The sequence below is a fragment of the Cervus elaphus genome, chromosome 14, assembly GCF_910594005.1.
Source record: "Cervus elaphus chromosome 14, mCerEla1.1, whole genome shotgun sequence".
Classification (NCBI taxonomy): domain Eukaryota; kingdom Metazoa; phylum Chordata; class Mammalia; order Artiodactyla; family Cervidae; genus Cervus; species Cervus elaphus.
In genome coordinates this window covers 61497631-61519315 of record NC_057828.1, presented here as the reverse complement: position 1 = coordinate 61519315, position 21685 = coordinate 61497631, and the positions used below count along the sequence as shown (strand labels likewise).

At 46.2% G+C, this 21685-nt stretch overlaps 1 protein-coding gene across 2 annotated transcripts; it reads right to left on the bottom strand.

Moving 5' to 3' along the window:
- Window positions 1-630: 630 nt before the first annotated feature.
- On the bottom strand, window positions 631-19645 carry TEX35 (testis expressed 35). 2 transcript variants are annotated; one of them, XM_043923127.1, is made up of 10 exons: window positions 19487-19560; window positions 18661-18711; window positions 17972-18040; window positions 16908-16964; window positions 16171-16230; window positions 11372-11436; window positions 10953-11142; window positions 10570-10613; window positions 4018-4067; window positions 631-933 (listed from the first exon to the last, which is right to left on the bottom strand). In XM_043923127.1, the coding sequence occupies exons 1-10, from the start codon at window positions 19523-19525 to the stop codon at window positions 764-766; spliced, it is 795 nt and encodes a 264-aa protein (XP_043779062.1). In that variant the 5' UTR covers window positions 19526-19560; the 3' UTR covers window positions 631-763. The 2 variants fall into 2 exon arrangements, with proteins under 2 accessions (XP_043779062.1, XP_043779063.1); XM_043923128.1 differs by lacking the exons at window positions 631-933; window positions 4018-4067 and adding an exon at window positions 10058-10300 and having other exon boundaries at window positions 19487-19645.
- Between the last annotated feature and the right edge of the window lie 2040 nt (window positions 19646-21685).

The following is a 21685-nucleotide window of genomic DNA, read 5'->3' as shown; positions in this document are numbered from 1 at the left end:
TGCAGCAGGGCCAGTGGCTGCCGTGGGGGAGTCTGCCTTGGCCATGGTCCTGTCACCGTCCCTCCCGCCCCTTGGATGTCCACTTACCTCCCACCAGCAGTCCCTCTGGAAAAACCCAGGGTTCCAGAGAGGCCGGACTGTCTGAGCAGGTGTCCCACAAGCAGAGTCAGGACGGGGCAGTGGGAAATGCAGCCTCCTGTTCTGCGGTCAAGACCTTCAGAGCGCGCTCCGCGGGGAGGTACTCCTGGGAGGTGGCCCTTGCAGAGTCCAAGCCTGCCGTCAACCACAGCGAGGCCCCAGCTCTGGGAGGACCCTGCTCCTGCCTCAGCGGTTCTCCTGCATCCAGCCCTGCAGACGTCTCTCTCTGGTCTTGTCCCAGCACACACGCGCGCGTGCGCACACACACACACACACAGAGTCACAGTCACAAAACTGAAAACTGCTCAGAGATGTATCACTGACCTGCAAATCCTTGACTTGCCAATGACGTTTCCATACCAGCACCCCCACCGGAAGTCCCTCCTGCCACCTCCTCTAAGAGATTGTATGAGACCACCCCGCCCTCCCCAAACAGGTGTTCTGGCTTTGTTTCCAGAATACCACCCCTGACACAAACAGCCTGAAGTTGTCATGTCTTTTCAGCCCACTGTCTGGGAATCTACCACTTAGAGGTGGATTTGGTTGGGTCTTCTTGAAAAGACGCACAATGTCCCTGGGAGGACCAACCTGTTGCCTGTCAGCATGTGTTAGTTTAATGGATGACTCAGCTGCCAACACTGAGCTGACAAGGGCAGCTGCAGGCCTGGGGGTGTGGACGGGGAGTGGAAGGTATAAATCCCTGGATCGCGGTGACCATGATGGGCAGGGCAGGCTGGGGCATGCTGCAGGAGCCCTGGGCAGTCCAAGGTTCTGGAGAGATTCCCAAGTCAGGATCTAGAAAGGAAAATGGGAGGAAGCCAGAGACTAACTTCTTAAGGTTATATTTTATATGCACCAGGCAGGGGCCGGAAGCCAACTTCCCTTCCTCTTCCCCAGAGTCCTCTTGTTCCTACTTGTCTCTCTTCTTCTTCTCTTCCCACGCTTACTTTCCTCTCCTCCACACTGCCCTTCCCCTATTCCTTTCCTCTGACCCTGAAACAGAAAATAACCTTATTAGCTCTATTTCCTCTATATTAGACATAAAAGGCTTTAGCGTCAGGTTCTGTTGTTATGGCATCACTTGATAGGGAAAATGCATCGTCTAGCCCTGTGCCTGACTCATCACAGGTGCTCAGCAAGTGCTGGTTAAGGGAATAATGGCATGAATGAAAGTGACTTCATTTTGAGTTGCTAAGGCCAGATCTGGAGGTGGACTTTTGGAACCCATACCTATTTGGGTGACCACTGACTTTCCTGCAGGCACAGATCAGAGGTGTCTGTTGCCCTGGGCTCCCACAAGATTCCAAAGATGAAGCCAGGGTGGCACCCAGGATCCAGACCCCTAATCTTGTGATTTCTTTTCTTGCCTCTTTGCAGCTTTTGCTTCTGGAGGGGTCAGTGGGCAAGGACTGATGGGGTCACAGCGCCCTCTGCTGGTGTATTTTCAAAGGCAGTTTTTGCATATCTGGGTTTATATTTAATAATGTTTACTTTTGTTTTTAATGGGCTTGGGGGAGACTGGGAATGAGGATCTGGTTTTATGACAGGCTTATTCTTCATGAATGTCAAGACTGAAAGTGGCCCTTGGTGATAAAAATGAGTGTCAGGGTGGGCTCCCAGGCATTAATAATTTAATTGAAAGCAGGTTCTGGTTTTAACAACCTCCCTGGCCCCAGTGCCTGTGTCAGGTGGAAACACCTTCTGCTCCAGGCTCAGTGCCGTATCTCTGATAGTAGCAGGCTCTCTCACTTGGTTTTAAGAGGGACGCATGTGATTTTGTCTGAGTGAGCTGAGAGAACTTTCTCCAAGCGGGAGAAGCAAAGTTGCCCACAGCAGGATTGGCTCCTGGGCAGGGGCTGGCACTGAGCTTTCTGTACTCATCATGAATCGTGGCTCCCCCAAAGCCAGGCAGACACTGAAGAACTCCTGGGCAGGAAGGTAGCGGGCAGAGGGAGAGAACCCAAGGCCAAACTAACCCAGACTGTGGCAGCCCCTTGCTCAGGGAAGCCCCCTGTTTTCCATACAGCGGACGGCACAGCACGGCTTCTCACACTAGAGCACATTGGAGTTGCCTGGGAAGCCGTGTTAAAATGCAGGTCCTGATTCAGTAGGCCTGCCTTCTAGCCTGAGACTCTGCATTCCAAACAAGCTCCTAGATGATGCTGGTGCTGCTGGTCTAGGGACCACACAGGGAAAGCAAGCGTGTAGAGGAAATAGATTCTGACATCAGAATGCTCAGGCAGAATTCTGACCTCACCTCTGCCACCTAATGCTGTGACCTTGGACAGATTATTTTCATTACCTTCTCTCTCTGAGTCTGCTTCGTCCTGCACAAAATAGGGAAGATGACCGTTTACGTGACCTCATAGAAAGACAGACAGAATGACTTCATGGGGTTGTTGTAAGAATAAAATGAAACGATGCAGGTGAAGTTCTTAGTGCAGAGCCTGTAGTGTCCAGCGCATGGCAAATATCTTTATACTCATGTGTCCATCCGGCAAGTGTCTGTCAACCCCCTGCTGTGCCCTTGGCACTGCCATGGGCCTCACATCGAGCAGTGACAGAAACACAATCTCTGCTCTCAAGGAACTTACGCTCGAGCAGAAGACAGACCACAGACAAGTGAAATGGATAGGATGTGAGCGGGTGCTGAGTGAGCTGCAGAGGCAAACAAAGGAGAGTGAGGACGATGAGGAACGTTGAGCATGAGCATACTGTTGTTTGTGCAGACTGGGGAAGTGTCACTGAGAAGGGAACACTGACATATACACGATACCATGTGTAAAATAGATCACGAGTGGGAAGCTGCTATATAACACTGGGAGCTCAGCTTGGGGCTCCGTGATGGCCTGGGCGGGGGGTGGGAGGGAGGCTCAAGAGGGAAGGGATATATGTATATAACACAACCCTGTAAAGCAATTATACTCCAATTTAAAAAAAAGTTCATTTGGATTTTCTGTAAAATGGGGAAAATCCAAATGAACTTTCTGGCCAACCCAATATATGTTAAAACTCAGAACTGTACATCTCCAAAATGCAATGTATGCAAATACTTTTAATTTAAATAGAGACTATTTTAAAATGACAAAAAAGAGAATGTAATTTTGAGGGGATGACCTCGTGGATAGCTGAAGAAATGGGAGGGACCACTGGTGAGTGCAAAGGCCCTGAGGAAAGAGTGTACACGGTGTGTGTGAAGAACAAGGAGGAGCCCGGGGTGGTGGGGGAGGAAAACGGGTAAGGGATGAGTGTGGAGGAGCAGGGTCCATCCTTGAGGGCATTTCAAGCAGCAGCTTTGGATTTTTCTGTGACAGAAAAGGGCAAATGCTGGAAGTTCTGAGCGTAAAAGCAACACGATCTAACTGACATTCTAAAAGGACACGTTTGGCTTGTTGGGGGTGGACTGTGGGAAATCCTCCTCTACTCCAGGAGCACTGTGATTGCGCAGGCGAGAGAGGAGGGTGGGGTGCAGAGATCCCTGGGAGCAGTGGTGGGAGGGTATGTATTCATGGCTGTAAACATCTACCCACGTCCATCTTGTTCCCTACTATCCACCCCCCTTCTTTGGGCTGCACTGAGTCTTAGTTGTGGAATGCAGGATCTTTGGTTGTGGCCGAGAACTCCTAGTTGCAGCATGTGGGATCTAGTTCCCTGACCAGGGATCAAACCCCAGCCCCCCGCACTGGGAGTACAGAGGCTTAGACACTGGAGCACCAGGGAAGTCCCTCCTCGTTTCCTTTTAAATTATCCTTTGAGTGGGGTCCATTTGCCCCCTTCCTCTGGGTGAACACTTGGATAAGGCACAATTTCATTGGCTTCTCCCAGGAAACAGAAAGATCCAAGGTGCTTCTCATCAGAAAGCATTTGGGGAGATCTCACCTGGTTTTGTCTCTGTTCTTAAGGGTCCTTCCTGGGCCATCTTTCTCTTCCTTAAAAAAAAAAAAAAGAAAACTGTTAGTTTTATTATACAAATAATGCATGTTCCTTGTAGAAACATTAGAGATTATAGATAAACACAAAGAATGACATCAGAAATTGTCATAATCTTACCGCTCAGAGAAAACCACTATTATTCTATTCTTGAATATTTCTTTCTAAGTCTCTTCAGTTCATGCAGGCTCTATGTGCATGCACACACACACACATGTAAATTTTTTACTAAAAAATGGGATGATATTCTAACACTATGTAATACACCAATACTATTGATGGCATTAAATATATTTCAACAACATATTATTCTTAATGTCAGCAGAGCATTTCATTTTATGGGTATACCACAATTTATTTAACCAACAGGTGTCCATTTATGTTGTTCCTGATTTTTAAATATATACATGTCATAAATGACTCCATGATGAGTATCCTTGTAGCTAAATCCTGGCAGCCATCTGTAATTTTTCCCCTATCTTTTAAAGCATCTGATACGTATCACCAAGTTGCTCTCAGCAATATTTGTGTGAATTAGACTCATCCTGGAGTTGCTCATCTCCCCACAGACACAACACCCATAAAAAACAAAATGAACGTTTCTTGGTCACATTTAAAAGCTGATACTGATATTAAAGTGTCAGGTGGGCAACTTTGCACCATTTTGCTTCACCACCTGCTGAAGGCACATTCTTCATCTTCTGGGTCCTCTAGGATTGGAATTAGGGTCAGGCTTTCAGACTCACTGTTCAATCCCTGAGTAAGATCTGGATTGAATTTGGTTGTGGGTTTTTTGTTTTTTTTTTTTCCTAATATAGAGGGAAGTACCAGAATCACCTTGGTCACACTTATCAGAGGGTAAATCACCTTTCAAACACTGAGGAGGGTGCAGGGAGCCTCTAGGGATCCCTGAAGCCAGACAGGGACACTTAGGAAGGTGGGTGGGAAGTTCATTGCCACGGAAATGTATATACTCAGACCTGTTGCACCTGGGGGGGATGGGGCTCCTGACCATGGTGGTGGATGCCTGAGCCCACCCTCATCCACCTTCTGGGGCTGGTGGCAACCTGTGACAAGGGAGAAGGGAGGCGGTGAGTGCGGGTCATACCAGGGCCCAGGGCAGTGATGGGAATGGATGATACAGTCTGGCCTCTTCCTGGGCCCAGCCCTGCCTGCCTAACTTTCTCTGCTGACTCCTTGAGTCAGGGCCTGGGGCTGTAGCACCTGTTACTTGTGGGTGGGCTGGGGTGAGCCACTTGCCCCTCACTCCTCACTCTGCTAGAAATCAGACACTGACATTACAAAGGAAGGATACTGCTTTACAAGGGACGACTCTGTCCTCTAGAACACAGTCTCAATCCCCATACCATCTAATAATTTCTTATTGATTCATTTCCTAATATACACTTCCTCTCAAAAGTTATTCTTTTAATATTGAAGTAGATCAAATCTCATTTAATTGCAGACCTCACTCTGATTGGAATCAGTCCAGTTGTTGGGAAACTGCGATGGAGAACTGAAACTTTTTAATCTGGGAAAGGCAATTCTGACTTCATCGTCATTGTTATCGGAGTAGTCTGGGTTTTTTGAGAGTTGAATTCCTCCAAATATGTTCTCTTTTAGCTCTCACTGAAAGTGAAGTGAAAGTCTCTCAGTTGTGTCTGACTCTTTGCGACCCCATGGCCCATATAGTTCATGGAATTCTCCAGGCCAGAATACTGGAGTGGGTTGCCATTCCCTTCTCCAGGGGATCTTCCCAACCCAGGAATTGAACCCAGGTCTCCCGCATTGCAGGCAGCTTCTTTACCAGCTGAGTCACCAGGGAAGCCCAAGAATACTGGAGTAGGTAGTCTACTCCTTCTCCAGCAGATCTTTCTAACCCAGGAATGGAACTGGGGTCTCCTGCATTGCAGGCGGATTCTTTACCAGCTGAGCCACCAGGGAAGCCCCAGCTCCCATCACACCCCTTTGAGTTAGGTGTGGTTACACTCACATTCCAGATGGAAACACCCAGTCTGAGAGGTGACGTAACTTACCGACAGCCACACCATTGATTTATGTCTAGAGCCAGCTGACCCTCAGGTCTGTTTCTCCTTTGATCTCATCTCATTGCCCTTGGAAACGCAACCAGCCCCAGAGAGTCACAGAGCACTAGCCCAGGAGTCAGAAAACCTGAGTTCTGGTCTTGGCTTTGCTACACATGGGCTGTGTGACTGAGGGCACTTCTCTGCACCTCTCTGGGTCTCAGAAGCCTCACTGTAAACTGAAAAGATCTGACCATTCTCTGAGATTCCTTCTAACCGTGGAGCCTTAGTTCAGGCTTATTGGGCGGTAACCGAAAGCCGCTTTGCTTAAACAGTAATGGGCACGGTAGTCCAAGAGTCCGGAGACTCTCATGAAGCCAAGTCAGGGGCCAGCACCAGGCCAGCAGGGCTGAGGCAGGCAGTGGTACTTGCTGCCCACTCTCTGGAACTGCACGAGTCTCCACTTCTCTCAGCTCCTCTGTTTTCAGCCTTCTCTCTCTGCAAAATGGTTTATTTTTTTCTGTAGATTACCTTTCTCTGCTTCTTTGGCCAAGAGTGACAGATGCCTCCCCAGCTCCTAATTACAAGACCAGTTCTGGGGGCCAACTGAGTCTCCCCAAATCCCAATTTCAAATTCCCAGGGACAGAAATCAGTTGGGCAAGTTGAGGTTGGCTGTCCACCTTGTTCTGATCAATTGGGTCCTGTAGCACAAAGCAGAAGTGGTGGCCCAGGTTGGGGAAACGCGCCCTCCCCACAAGACGCTCTGTTCTCAGGAGAGGAGTCACATCTTTTCAGAGAAGAGACAGGTTAAGCATAATTCCCTTCCAGATGAGGTGACCTTGAAACCAACAGAAAAAGCACAAGCTCACAGCAAAGCTGGCCCACGGGACGCGTCGGCAGGAATGACAGGCTGTGGCTCCCTGAAGGTCTGTTCCCAAGGGCAGACACGACAGCTGTCTGACAGCCAGGCAGACCTGTCCCCAAACACACAGTGTTGTCCTTCTGCGGCCTGTGAGTTGGATGACGTGAAACTGGGACACAGGGGAGCTTGGACAGGGTCAAGGGACAGGGACTGCGGAGACCACTGCCCCCAGGCCTCGGGGCTTGGTTAGCACTGCTCGGTCATTTGCACAAAGAAGACAGCGCTTCAGCTGATCCTAGCAGCTGTTTCCCTGATGCCCTTGTTTCAGGTCTTCAAACCAGCACATGGGTTCTCTCTTGCTGTATAACAAATTGCCTCAAAACCTAGCAACTTAAAGCAACAAGCATTTATTATTTCACAGAGTCTGCAGGTCAGGTAGTTAGGAGAAGCTCATCTGGGTTCTGGCTCATTGTCTCCTCATGAGGTGCGACAGTCAACGATGGCCAGGGCTGCAGTCCTCTCAAGGCTCAGCAGGGGCTGGAAGAGGGCTACTCACACCAGTGTCAGCAGGAGGCCTCGGCTCCTTGCCTTGTGGCACTCACCATAGGCCTGCTTGAGTCCACACCCCACGGCAGTGAGCTTCACCCAGAATGAGTGTGCGAAAGAGAGCAAGATGGAAGCCACATGTCCTTTATGACTTCGTCTCAGAAGTAACACACTATCACTTCCAACATATTCGATTCATTAGAAGCCAGTCACTATGTCTAGTCCTCACTTATATGGAGAGGAACTATGTTCCTCTTGAAAGAGTATCGAATTTGTGCGTCTATGCCAAACCAGAACTGAGCACAGAACTGAGCCAGACAATGTTCCCAAGGGTTTGGAGGTTTAGGAGTCAAGAGATGGGGTCTGGGGGGTCCTATTTGGTGGCAGAAATCAGTCTCCAAAGATATTCTAATCTCCAGAACTTGTGAATATCTTATGTTATACAGCAAAAGGGAAGTAAGGTTGATCATCAGCTGACCTTAAACTAAGGAGAATAGCTGGATTATCTAGGAGGGCTCAATGTAATCACAGGGGTCCTTCCAAGTGGAAGAAGGAGGCAGAAGAAGAATCAGAGTGATCCTGAGCACTATTTACAGTAGCTAGAACACAAAAGCAACCCAGATGTCCATCAACAGATGAATGGATAAGGAAGCTGTGATACATATATACAATGGAGTATTATTCAGTCATAAAAAGGAATGCATTTGAGTCAGTTCTAATGAGGTGGATGAACCTAGAGCCTATTATACAGAGTAAAGTAAGTCAGAAAAAGAAAAATACTGTATATTAACACATATATATATGGAATCTAGAAAAACGGTACTGATGAACTTATTTGCAGGGCAACAGTGGAGATGCAGACACAGAGGACAGACTCATCGACACAGGGATGGGGAGAAGGAGAGAGTGGGATATATGGAGAGAGTGGGATGTAAGGAGAGAGTAGCATGAAAACATTTACACTGCCGTATGTAATATACATAGCCAATGGGAATCTGCTGCATGACTCAGGGGACTCAAACCAGGGCTCTGTAACAACCTAGAGGGGTAGGATGGGGAGGGAGGCAGAAGAGAGGTTCAAGAGGGAATGGACATAGGTATACCCATGGCTGATTCATGCTGATACTTGGCAGAAACCAACATAATACTATAAAGCAATTATCTTTCTATTAAAAATAGATTAATCTTTAAATAAAAGAATCAGAGTGATGCAGAGTGAGAGAGACTTGACTGGCCACTGCTGGCTTTGAAGATGGAAGAGGGCCGTGAGCCGGGGAAGACATGCAGCCTCTAGAATCTGAAAAAGGCAAGGAACCAGATCCTCCTGAGCTGCAGAAGGAATGTAGGCCTGCCAACGCCTTGACTGTAGCCCAGTGGGACAGATTTTGGACCAATTCTGTGTTGTCTTAAGCCATTAAATGTGTCATCTGTCCCAGCAGCAATAGGAAATGAACAGAGGGTGATACCCACCTTTCTACCTTTTGTAATCTATTCTGTTTCATCAAAGTTGTACTATTATTGGACTTATTTATATATAGTCCATATTTTTAATACCCCGGTTTACCATCTCTCCTTTAAAACTATAAGCTCCTTGAGGGCAAAGTCTATGTTTTGGGGGGGGGTTTTGTTTATTTTTTTCAATGCATATCTGAAGCACCCAAGGCACTGCTCATAACTATGCAGCCATTAGGAACTTGATCAGTTATTTTCCAGACCAGATGGCAACCCACTTCAGTGTTCTTGCCTGGAGAATCCTGTGGACAGAGGAGCCTGGCAGGCTACAGTCCATAGGGTCGCGGGAGTTGGACGCAACTTAGCAACTAAACCACAAAAGTTGAAGCAGCCAACTTAGCAGAGCGACAAAACAAGAGAAAGCTGATGTGAAATAAAACGTGGAATCCCATTCATTCACCCTTCATTGAACTGAATCCAAAGAATTTCACCCATGGCAGGATAGTTTGTTGAAATCCTTTCTCTGTATCTTTCTTTGTTCTCATTTCAAGACAGCAGCCAGGCTTCCCCTTATCTTGGTGGAGGGATTTTGGGCAGGACACGGCATGGGGCAGTGGGAGATCAGTGGCTCGTCCCCACCTTTAAAGGCCTCTGAAGGGCAAGGTCTCCTTCAGGTGGGGTGGGGATGAGGATACATGCCAGAGAATAAGGGTGGACCCTCAGAGCCCCGAAAGGGAGCAAGTTCCCACGAGCAGTGGAGCCTCAAGTCCTGCTTGGTATTGAGACCTCAGAGGGAGGCAGTGCAGGCTAGACCCTGGGCTCAGGAGTTCCTCCCATTGCCCAACACACACACACACTCCTGGGATCATACAGAATGGCATCTGATATCTTCAGGGCCTTCCCTTTGAGCTGGGACATCTGTAGAACCAGGTGAAGTGGAGGGAGGCGGTGGAGACACTAAGGATGACCCTAAGGATTTCCCACTGAACCATCAGGAAAGCAAGAAGCGAGGCTGGAGTCTGAAACACAGTGATTTTGATCTAAAAACGTGATAGTCCTTCCACTCTCAAGTTTGAGACTGATATTCAATACTTTGACTCCTGCTTTGGCTTTAAACGAAGATTTTACTCTCCGGGTGGAAGGAGCCAGGGGCAGGGTGGTATGTGAGAAGGCAGCAAGCCTTTCAAGGAGCGGGGAGAGGCTGAACCCAAGCCGCTGATGGGTCCTGAGGCAGCATTAAGTTGGAACTATGTCCTCGGTCACACAGGAGTAGAAGTACAGATAAATCAGAAAGCAGGTCCAGACGCCAAGGGTGAAAAGGATGCCCAGGCGTGGTATGGAACTTTCCTGTTATATGGGGAGAAAGTCAGGAGCCTGAAGCGAGATCAGCTGGGCAGCTGGCAAGGCACCCTGCCCTCCACAGAGGCCTCTGGGCAGCCCCCAGCCTGGGCTAAGCAAGTCCTCCTTCCTCGAAGTGCCACGCCCTGTAAGGCCGGGTGGATGCGGTGGGGGCGGAGCCTGCACAGGCTGGGGTTGATGGTTATGCGCCCTGGAGCACCGCCTTTGGGATGACTGGGCACCCGATTGAGACAAGGGGCTTGCAGGGATCTACCTACCCCTGATCGTAGTTGTTCTGTGGGGTACACAACAAACGTTTCTCCTGTGGAGGACAGAAACGGCACAAGAAAGATCATTTTTCCCTGGTCCAAGATGGCCAGGCTGCTGGGCATCTCATCGGGTCTTGCTATAGGAGAGGATAGAACAATATAGTTGCACTTGGGAGTGGGCGCATCCAGGGTTGAGTCCTACTTGGTCATGGTTTCAGAATCTCCCCAGTCCTAGAGGGCAAGACCCCAGAGTGGATTCAAGACTAGGGAGGCATCCCCGGGCCGGGAGAGGAGTGGAACCAGGCGAGAGAGCGGATCCAGGGGAGGTACGGGCAGGGGAACAGGAGCCCAGGGGTGTAACACTGGGGCGGGGTGGGGAGGGCTTCACTTACAAAGCAGGAGTCGCATTGGTGAAGGGAATCCATTGGGTCTTTTGGTTGTTGCAGTGCCACCATCTTTTTCTGAAGAGAGAGTGGTGCTCTACCAACTCCATCCATTTTCCTGAGCTGGAGCTGTGGGTCTGCGTCTGTCTTTCCTATCAGCCTGAGTTCTTGCTGCATCTTCAGTCCTCTCCTAAAGGGACTGGGGAGTCAGGAAGGGGCAGAATTGGGGAGAATAATTTTCAACGTGAGAGAAACTAACCAGTAGCATGGGTGGCCATGGAGGGTCTTGACTCCAAGCCACTGGGGCAAGAGAAGCTAAGACAGCTCCTTGAAGGCTCTGGGAGTCCTCTGAACTTCAAGGACATTTGGCAAAGAAAAGGAAGGAGACTCTTTAGGGATGAGGAGAGATGGGGGCAGGTTGTACTTACAACTTGCTGTTCTTCTGTATATTTATTAAAACATCCATCTTCTCATCCATATCCTTTTGCATTTCCTTCCAAGAGAGAATTCAAAGCTAGAATCATCATCATGAAGGGCTTCAGAAATCCCTTTCTCCTGCTTCACTCTGTGAACCACTGCAAGGCCACCTCCGTGTATTATTTCCTTGAGAATCCTCACTGGTCCTGGCTGAGGTAGCTCACAGAATATCCATGACACATGCCACCCACCCCTCCTTGTCTCCTTCCCATTCCATGATGAAACTGAAGCACAGGCAGAGTCCTTAGGGGCTTGTTCAAAGTCTCCAGGTGAGTCAGAGGCCAGGATCTGTTTTACCTGATCTTCCACTTGAATGAAACCCTATCTGCCTTGGTTCAATGCCTATAAAATCATGGAACCAAGAAAACAAATCTTACGACCCCAAAAGACACTTCTGACTCCAGTGGTTTGACCCCTGACATGTACACAGATCCTGTATATCTATGTTTGTCCCATCTCTTACCCAATTCCTGGCAGAAATGGTCAACACAAAACAGATAATAGTGTAAATGGCTCCTCACATGTATTGTTAAGAACTGAAATAATAATAAAGTCTTCTTGGTAAAGTTTAGAGCTAAAAAATTTGACCTGGAAAAATTGGAGAGAAATAGTGGTCACAAAGAAACTCTAAGATTACTGATAGTATCTGTTGAGGACAAAAACAGGATTGGATTGAATATCACAAAAAATAAAAAATAATTTGCTTCCAGGAGGATCATTTTAATAATAAAAAAAAAATGAAAGATTTGGGAAGAGTTTACTGATCTGGGGTAGAAAATTAATCAAGGAATTACTGTCAGGATGGAAATGATTTCCCAAAAAGGTCTTTTTGAAAAGCATTTAAGTGTTTGTATAAATTTTGAATAAGAAACTTGTATTCATAAGTAAAGTCAAAATATCCTTGAAGTCACAATTCCCCCTGGGTCCAGGGAATTCCTTGGTGGTCCAGTGGCTTAGACTCTGAGCTCCCACTGCAGAAGGCCCAGGTTCCATCCCTAGTCAGGGAACTAGATCCCACACGCTACAACTAATGATCCCACATGCCACAGTCAAATAAATAAATATCTTTAAAAATTTCCCCTGGGTCTAAAACATAAGAGTCAATACATTCCACTTTCTTAGAAGTCTCACCATCACTTCAAACTCATACTTCAAACTGATCTCCATCATTTTCTCTTTTAAATTTGCTGTTTCCCTACTGTCCTTGTCACTGTCATCTCTTTCTTCCAGCCGTCCAGATTAAAACTGGTGTCTTCATGCACGCTTGCCTCTCCTATTTTCTTTCCACTGAATCAGTCACCAAGCATGCTATTTTCCCTTCGCTGCGTCGTTCGGATTTACCCTGTTCCTTCTGTTCCTACCCTGGGTCCAGCCTTCTTCACCTTGAGCGGGGATGCGGCTTCCTGTTTGATATTCTTGCTCCAGACGACCCCCACCTGCTCCCTGGTGCCCGCACCCCTACCCGGCCCCAGCCACCTTGCAAGCAGCTGCCTACTCAGCTTTCTGAAGTGCTGTTCCTAGCGTGTTCTTTGATTAAGAATCTCCAGAGGCCTCTTACCGCTTACACAACCAAGTCCCAACCTGTCTGCCCGTCTTTCAAAAGCCTTCATTATCCATCGCCTTTGTGCCCACTCTGTTTTATTTCTCACAGTTTCCCCCAATGATCCTACTTATATGACTGATCTCCCCACTGACCGTGATAAGCTTTGCATTCCTCCTGCTTCCATGCTGTGTGCAAGCTGCTCCTGTGCCCAAAATAGCTTCCTTTGTGCCTTGTGATACCCAGTCCTACCCACTAACAAAACACTGTGTTTGCATTTTAATACAGAAATAGCACAGTCCTTTGCAGAAAAATTGGACAATACAGAGGAATATAAAAGGGAAAATTAATCTCATCATCTAGTGATAACAGCAATTAACCCTTTTGGTATATTTCTTTCCAGTCTTTTTTCTATATAATTACTTACCTATTTTTTTTCACTTAGTTGTGATCAGCCTGTATATTTTTACTTGCATCTTGCTTTTTTAACTTCTCATTATAAGCATTCTTTCTAAACACTGTCTCCTATAGTTAATTTTCATTATATGTTAATAGAGATATCATATTTTATTTGACTATTCCTCTACTATTGGAAATTGTGGTTGTTGACAATTTTTTGCTGTTATAAATAATCCTGTGATGAACATCTTTTTATATGTACCCATGTGGGCATTTCTGATTATTCTCATAGGTTAAATTCTGAGAAGTCAAGGAGTTGATAAGTCATAGGGTTTTGATATTTTTGATACCTATTGTCTACATTCCTTTTCAGTTTTGTACAAACTTGTACTCTGATCAGCTATAAAGAGCATTCCTATCTTGATTTGTAATTGTCATAGATTAAAACTTGGTTTATTTGAATGTGGCAATTACCTAAGTATTGTTTTCATTTGCGTTTATTTGATTATTCATTAGGTAAAACTTTGTATTTATTGCTTTTTAGTAATATTCTTATCTGTGGATTGTTCACATACAACTTTGCCCATTTTTCTATTTGACTGTTAATGATTTGTGTGAGTTTTATATGTTATAGATAAAAACCTTTTGTCTATGTCAATCATATTTGTGGAAAATTATTTCCTTCAAACTGTTGTGTGTGGTGCTTTCCTGTTATGATTTTTAAATTTTTTATATTGTTAAACATATTAGTATTTCTTTTATGATTTCTTTTATTGTAATTATATTTAGCCCATTCAGTTAAATACATACAATTTCTTTTTTTTTAATTCAGTTTATAGTGTTAACTGAGTTAAGTTTTTCCCTTATGTAATCAGGCAATATTCTTCTTTTTGTTTAATTTTTATTGGAGTATAGTTGATTTACAATGTTTTATTAAAGTTTCTGCAATACAGCAAAGTGAATCAGATAAGCATAGATCCACACTTTGTAAAATTCTTTTCCCATGTAGGTCATTACATTGAGAAGAGTTCCCTGTGCTATACAGTAGTTTCTTATTGTTATCTATTTTATATATTGTAGTATGTATATGTCAACCCCAGTCTCCCAATTTATCCCTCCTCCCCTGCCCCTCCCCCCAGTAATCATAAGTTTATTTTCTTCATCTGTGGCTGGATTTTTGTTTTGTAAGAAAGTTCATTTGTAACATTTTTTAAGATTTCACATATAAGTAATAGGATATTTGTTTTTCTCTCTCTGACTTACTTCACTGAGTATGACAATTTCTAGGTCCATCCATGTTGCTGCAAATGACATTACTTCATTATTTTTTATAGTTGAATAATATTTCATCACATAAATATTGTTAATATTAATAATCTTTTCCTTCTCACTGATAATTTTAAAAATCATCTTTATTGTATTTTAAAATTTATAGAGCTGTGGTGCCCAATTGTGAGCATAGAATTGAATCAACTGAGGATCTTTAAAAATTACCAATGCCCAGACCTCTGATTTCACTGCTATGGGGTGCAGCCAGCTGTAAAGAGAGGCCGCTCAAAACCACAGTACAGGTAATTCCAACGTGTGGCCAGTGTTAACAGCTACTGCTAAAGTGCTTAGGACCTGGTTCTCATCAGAAGCAACCATCTTAATCATGTAACAGCATTTTGAGCAACGGTGCCCCAGCTTGGAGGTTTTCGTTCAGTTCATCTGGTCCGGGGCCTGGGGCTGGAGAAATCCACAGAAGTGATCCCTGTCAGAGAGGCTGTTACAGGGTTCTCTGTGCTGCTTTATTTAATTTGCTTATCCTTGGGCTGTACCACCTTCATCTGATTATTGTGACTTCATTATGAATTTTAATATCTGGTGAGGGTAATGCCTCTTTACAACTCTTGAAAAATTTATAGGTAAATGCGTTTGCCAATTCATGCTTTTACATTGGTTGTTCTCAAATTTCTTCCTGGGGAACGTGAATGAAACCCCAGGGTGCGAGGACCTGCATGTGCTGTTTCTTATATTAGTGCTCCCACTGATTCTGAAACTCAAAGTTTGAAAACTGCTTTCTAGAAGCTAAATAATCTCTTTAGTCATTACTGAATTAAAAAATAACCTTATTGGACTCTTGGATAGATTTGCATTTAACTTTCAAACTTTTAGACTCACCTTACCACTCACTTTCCCTAGGGCACTTCCCTGGTGAACCAATGGCTAAGACACTGTGCTCCCAATGCAGGGACCCAGGTTCAATCCATGGTCAGAGCACTAGATCCCACATGCCCCAACTAAGAGTTTGTGTGCCGTAAATAAAAAGATACTGTGTGCAACAAAAAAGACCCGACGCAGTCAAATAAATAAATATTGAAAAAAGAAAAAGACTCACTTTCTCTAAAGTGACTTTCTGGTTACCCCAGTCCACATTCACTTCTCATGTCTTTAAACTCCTAGTTAAGTGACAACCGGTCGTCATTCAACTTTGTACTTGCATGGCTCCTGTGTGCTCAGTTGCATCTGACTCTTTGAGACCCCATAGATTGTAGCCTGCCAGGCTGCTCTGTCCATGAGATTATCCTGGCAAGGATACTGGAGTGGATTGCCATTTCCTCCTCCAGGAGATCTTCCTGACCCAGGGATCAAACCCGCATCTCCTTGGCTCCTGCATTAGCAGGCAGATTCTGGTACTTACTTGTTATTTATGCAATAGAGTTTGAGTCTCTTACTAGATTGTAAGCACTTTCAGAGCAGGCTCTGGCTTCTCCTTCCATGATTCCTGGTATGGTACTGGCCCATGGAGGGCATTCAGTAAATACTTACCTTCATAATCTCCACAAATTCCTGGAGTTTATCAAAATCCTTGTCCATTACATCCTTTATCTAGTGAGGAAGAAAGGCACACAGCACATTACTGAATGTGGAGTTGTCTTTCAAGAGTTTTAAGGTAAGTGCTGTGACTGCTCCCCTGGAATGAGCTGATAAAGTTTAAGGGATGTTCTAATAATGACTTATTAAAGCCACTTCTTGCCAAAAGTCTGTGAAGTGTAAATGCATGTACCACCAAGTCACCAGCAGCAGCAGCCTGGGCATAACTTGGATCTGGCCATGGTAAGGCTGCCATGTGGAACTCAAACCACAGCTTCAATTACACATTCTTGCTTGAGTATTTTCTTTGTTCACAAATAAGCTATAGGTGATTTCATCAGAGAAACAAGACTTCTTGCTCTGCAGCTTGCTCAGGGGAGGAGAAATTGGTCCCTGACTGCCTCCAAATTTCAAATCAGCCCCTCACTCTGTGACTAGGTTGTATCTCCCCATCCTAATCAACGAGACACCTTAGAGAGCCCTTATCATTCAAAAATTGGATTTAAGCCTCAGACATGTAAGAAACAAATAACCTAAGCTGCCTGATACAAGCACTCTAGGGAATTTGGGCTCAGTTAGTTGGATTGCTCTTTCATGCAACTTCCGAATTCCTTCACTATTCAAAGTTAGATGTTGCATTTTCCTGGAAACTACCCTTTAACTCCATGAGAGGTAAAGTCTCATCCTGTTACCTGTTTTATCTCCTCCATTTTTTCCTTCAGCTCTTCCCTCACTTCCCTGAGTTCATCCTGAGGAAATAAAATAGAGAAGGAGTAAAGAAATGTCTTGGATAGAAGGGAAACAGTCAAAAGGAGGAAAGGAAAGATCCTAGGGCATGGCCAGAAGAGGAGCAGAAGATCATTGCCAGCAGGGAGGAAAGAAAGCTGTTAAGAAAACAGTACAGTGGGACACACTGTACCTCCAGATGTTGATACACTTTGAAAAGGTCACACACTCCCTGCTGTGGTGTGGCCACCAAAATCGCACAGTCTAAGTCTAATGGCGAGGAAGCATCAGACAACCTGGACTGAGGTCATTCTACAAAATAAATGATTTGTAATCCTCAAAACTGACAGTGTCCCAGAATACAAGGTCGAAGAACTGTTCTAGATGAAAAAAGACATGGAAACTGGGAGCCAGGTGTGATTCTGAATTGGATCCCAAACCAAAAAATGTATCTCCTCTTTTGTTATGAAAGACATTGGCGGGATAACTGGGGGAATTAGATTAAGGGCTGTAGATGAGAACTGTATCAACATGAATCTCCTGACTTTGATGTTTGGATGATTGTACTATGGCTGTGTAAGAGAGTGATCTTGTTTTGAGGAAATGCATACTGAAATTTGGGAGAACCACATGCTTGCAAATGGTTCAGGATATATGTGTGTGTATATATATATATATATATATATATGTATGAATATGATAAAATGTGTGTGTGTATATATATATATATATAGTGTGTGTGTGTGTAAATATATATTTATGTATGAATATGATAAAAAGAGAAAATAATGTAATAAAAGACCAACATTTGGAAATCCGGGGGAAGAGTAGACTAGAACTCACTGTACCATTTTTTTGGAAAATTTTCTGTAAGCCAGAAATAATTTTAAAGTAAAAGCAGGAGTGAAGTCACAGGGGCTGGAGCAGAACTGTAGGTAGCAGCAGTTTAGCTGCCGCAGCGGTTGTTCTATCAGCCCCACCTGTTCACTGTGTTGGTCCAACCTGCTGCTTCCAGGGTCCCCACACCTACCTTTAGCTCTTTTGTTCCTCCTGGTTTGGTAAATGGCCCTTCTTGTTTAGCTCCTTTGTAGTCATATGTCTATTGGTTGAAAACAAAAACATGGAATATTGGAAACTGCCAGTGTGGGCAGATGAGGCGAGAGAGATTCCCCCCTAGGTTCGGCTTCTCTTCTTGGGCCAGGGCAGAGGTGAGAGCTGGTGTTCTGGCCCCACCAGCACCAGAGTTCCCTCAGTCCTTCTCCTTTGTCTGATCCCATCTCATTCCACTCCCTTCCTGACCCGCTGGGCCTCAGCTTTCCATCCCCATGGCAGTCATGATCATTCTCGCCACAGGGCCTCTGGACGTGTGGCTTCCTCCAGCCCTGGTGCTCATCCTTGGCCCTCCAGTGACCAAGCCTTGTCCTCTCCACGCTGAGGAAGGCCTTTCTTGACAGCCCCCCCCAGACCTACAGTAGCCACCCAGTTTCATCTTCCTATTTCAATCTCCTGTATCGTAGGTAATGCTTCAGGATTTTTCCTCATTTATTTATGCATCTGCTTTGTTCTATGACAGCAGAGTGCTCTCTCTCTCTTTCGTGTATCTGCCAGCACCTGGGACAAGTCTTGGCCACCAGGAATGGCGAATGACCCCTGACTCCAAGTCACCTCCCCATGGGTCTCAGGCCTGGATGCCGGGATGGCATCAAAAAAGCTTCTTACTTTGATCGGCTCCGGCTTCAATTCCAGGCAAACTGCCTTGTAGTTCTTGCTCTGCGGAGAGGGAAGGTGGGATTCAGGCTGCCAGGTATCAGGCTTGGGGAGGACTAGGGAAGCTCAGGGAGGCTTGGGGAGGACTGGGAAAAATTGGGGAGGACCCCTTACCCACCCCACCCTGCCTGTCCAATTGCACTTACGATCAGGCCCACATGCCCCCAGCTCCTGAGCCAAGACAACTCACATTTTGTCATGTTCTAGTCCTCTCATGAGTAAAACCTGCCTGTTCAGCAGGCTGCCCTCTTCTTGCTGGGGGGCAGGGATGGGGGTGCTGGCAAGAGCACTTTGAGATAACGGAAGGAAGCTGGCTAAGTCATTTTTCGGGAGCACTGATTTGGAGGTAGAGAGACAGACTGGAACCCTAGTCTCAGCCACCCTCCTCACTGGTTGTGTCAACGCAGGCAAGTTACTTAGTCTCTCGGAGCCTTTATTTCTTAATTTTTAAATTGTGGGTGATAATTACCTTTATTGAATGGGCTTCTTCTATGCCTTAAACATGCGGGTCAGAGGTAGGCCTTGCTGGGGTCGTGGCTCCCAGAGTGGCCAGAGTTGGGGTGGGCCATTTCAGTGCTGCTCGTCCTAGCGGGGGAGTCCTTGCCACCTCAAGGCTCAGGGTCCATTCCCCACCCTCCCTCCAGGCTGAGAGGCTACCTCATGCTCAGAGGGAGAAGGAAAAGCTGAGGGTTTACTGGGGACTCTCTATACCCCCACCCCCACCTCCACCCAGTGGGAGCTCAAAGGTGCCCCACATTGGCCACCATTTCTCCTTTACCAGACTTGTCTTCTTCAGTTCCGCCCTCTTGGCCGACATGATGGAGGAGGCCAGAGTGTTCTTCCACTTCCCAACCTCCCCTCGACGGGCCGCCGTGACCAGGCCGCTGTCCTAGACAGCTTACAGGCCGAGGTCAGGCAGGATGACCACCTCTCTGTGGGTGGAACAGCTGAGGTCACAATGCCCAGGACATACACGCCGGCCCAGAGTGTCACTGCAGCTGTGAGCCTGGGGTGCCTCAGTCACAGAGAAGAGGACCTCAGGCCGGGTTCCAAAGCCATGAAGTCTCCCTCCAGCAAGGGGGTGGGGGACCCCCTGCAGAGGCCACCTGAAGGGCCGCAGCCTGTATGGCCCAAGCACAGGGCACACCCTGGAGAAGGAAAAATTGTTGGCTGCACCCCACCAGGACCTCCCCCCACCCCTAAGACCAGGAGGAGGCGTCTGCCCTCAGCAGTGAGCTTCTCCTCGGAGACCACACACCTGCCCTCCTGGCCCTTCCTCGAGCCTGAAGCTATTTTGGGTTGAGGTGCCCTGAAGTTTCTGCAGTTCAAGGTGTCCGTGCTGTGCTAACCCGGGGCTCTTGGTACCAATTTCAGCGGGATGATCTCTAATGCCCTGGCCTAACTTTACAGCCGGTCCTGCCCCTCTTCCCTCTCCGACCCAACTCCATTCTTCCTCCTGGTTTTTCTACCCTCCTGGAAGAGAGTCAGGGCAAAAAGCAATAAGTAGACAGTGTGAATGGTGAGAATCCTAGATGATGGGCAAGGAAGGTTACTGAGGCCATTCTGAGGGCAACTGTGCTTTGTGTTTAAAAGACAAGTGGACACAGGGCGGGAAAAGGAGAGTGGGATGAATCGGGAGATTAGCATTGACATATATACACTGTCATGTGTAAAAGAGATAGCTAGTGGGGATAGACAGCACAGGGAGCTCAATTCGGTGCTCTGTGAAGACCGAGAGGGATGGGATGGTTGGGGGGTGGTGGAAGGTCCTAGAAGGAGAGGTTATATGTACACTTATAGCTGATTTACATTGTTGTATGGCAGAAACTAACACAACATTGTAAAGCAGTTATACTCCAATTTTAAAAAAATCCACCAAAAAAAGTCTAAACAACATGGCCTCCCCGAGACCTAAAATTATTCCATATCCGGGTTAGGAAACCTACTTTCTCTACCCTCTTATCCTTGGGTATTCCTTCCTCCCTCTCATTTCAAATACTAGTTGCTCCAGAAAGGGCCAACTTGGAAATTCTTAGGACAGACAGTACAGGAAGTGATGCAAATTGAGTGTTAAGTATGTGCCCGCATCCCAGACATGACTGATTGTGCTCACCTGACCATTTCCTGGGCCTGTGCCTGTCCTTGCCAGAGGCCCTGGGCTCTGGGACTTATTTTGCAGCTTCCGTCCTCAGGACAAACCTTGATCTCAGCCCATCACAAGCAAAGCAGAATGCCTGTCACTATTCAGCTGGGGAGGGGAGGGGTGGGGCAGGAAGTGGTGGGGAGTTTCCCAGGCTCCTTTCCCCCTCGTTCCAAATGAGGGGTTGGAACACTAAGGTCCTTTGACCACTGTGCTCAGTCACCTGATATCTGCTGACCGCATGGCAGGAGGGCCCTTTCTTCACAGGTTTCCAAAGATCCCATAGGCTTCAGCAGGGAACTACGGTGAAAATTACTGACTCCTCAGTATTTACCAGCCTAGTGAAAATGGGTACCATCTTCTCTATGTTGGGGATTGAGTTCCTCAATGTCCTTTGTTTTGGGGAGCAATTGTTAAATAAACCTCCTTCTAGAAAAGCCCACTGACCCATATATCAGGAAATTGGGTGTAAAAGAAATCAAGGTCTCGTTGTGAAACTGCTTTATAAAGTAGAAAATTTACACACATAGACACACACACACACACTCATCATCATTACCAATATCATCATCATGATTTGGACAGAAATTTGACCACAGACCCACATTTTGCCTTCATACAGTACTTCTTGTTCATGCCCTCAAATACATCACTTTTGTCATCAATATGTCCTGGAAGGGCTGGGGATATGTTTAATAAACCTAAATAAATGAGTCTGTTATTTTCTTTAAGATTTTGCAACCACTTGAGGCCCTAAGTGGAAGCAGCCTTGAGATGTGGATATTGATGTGGTATAACTTTGTTCCATGCAGGCCATAGGCCATTCTTACCTGGAGA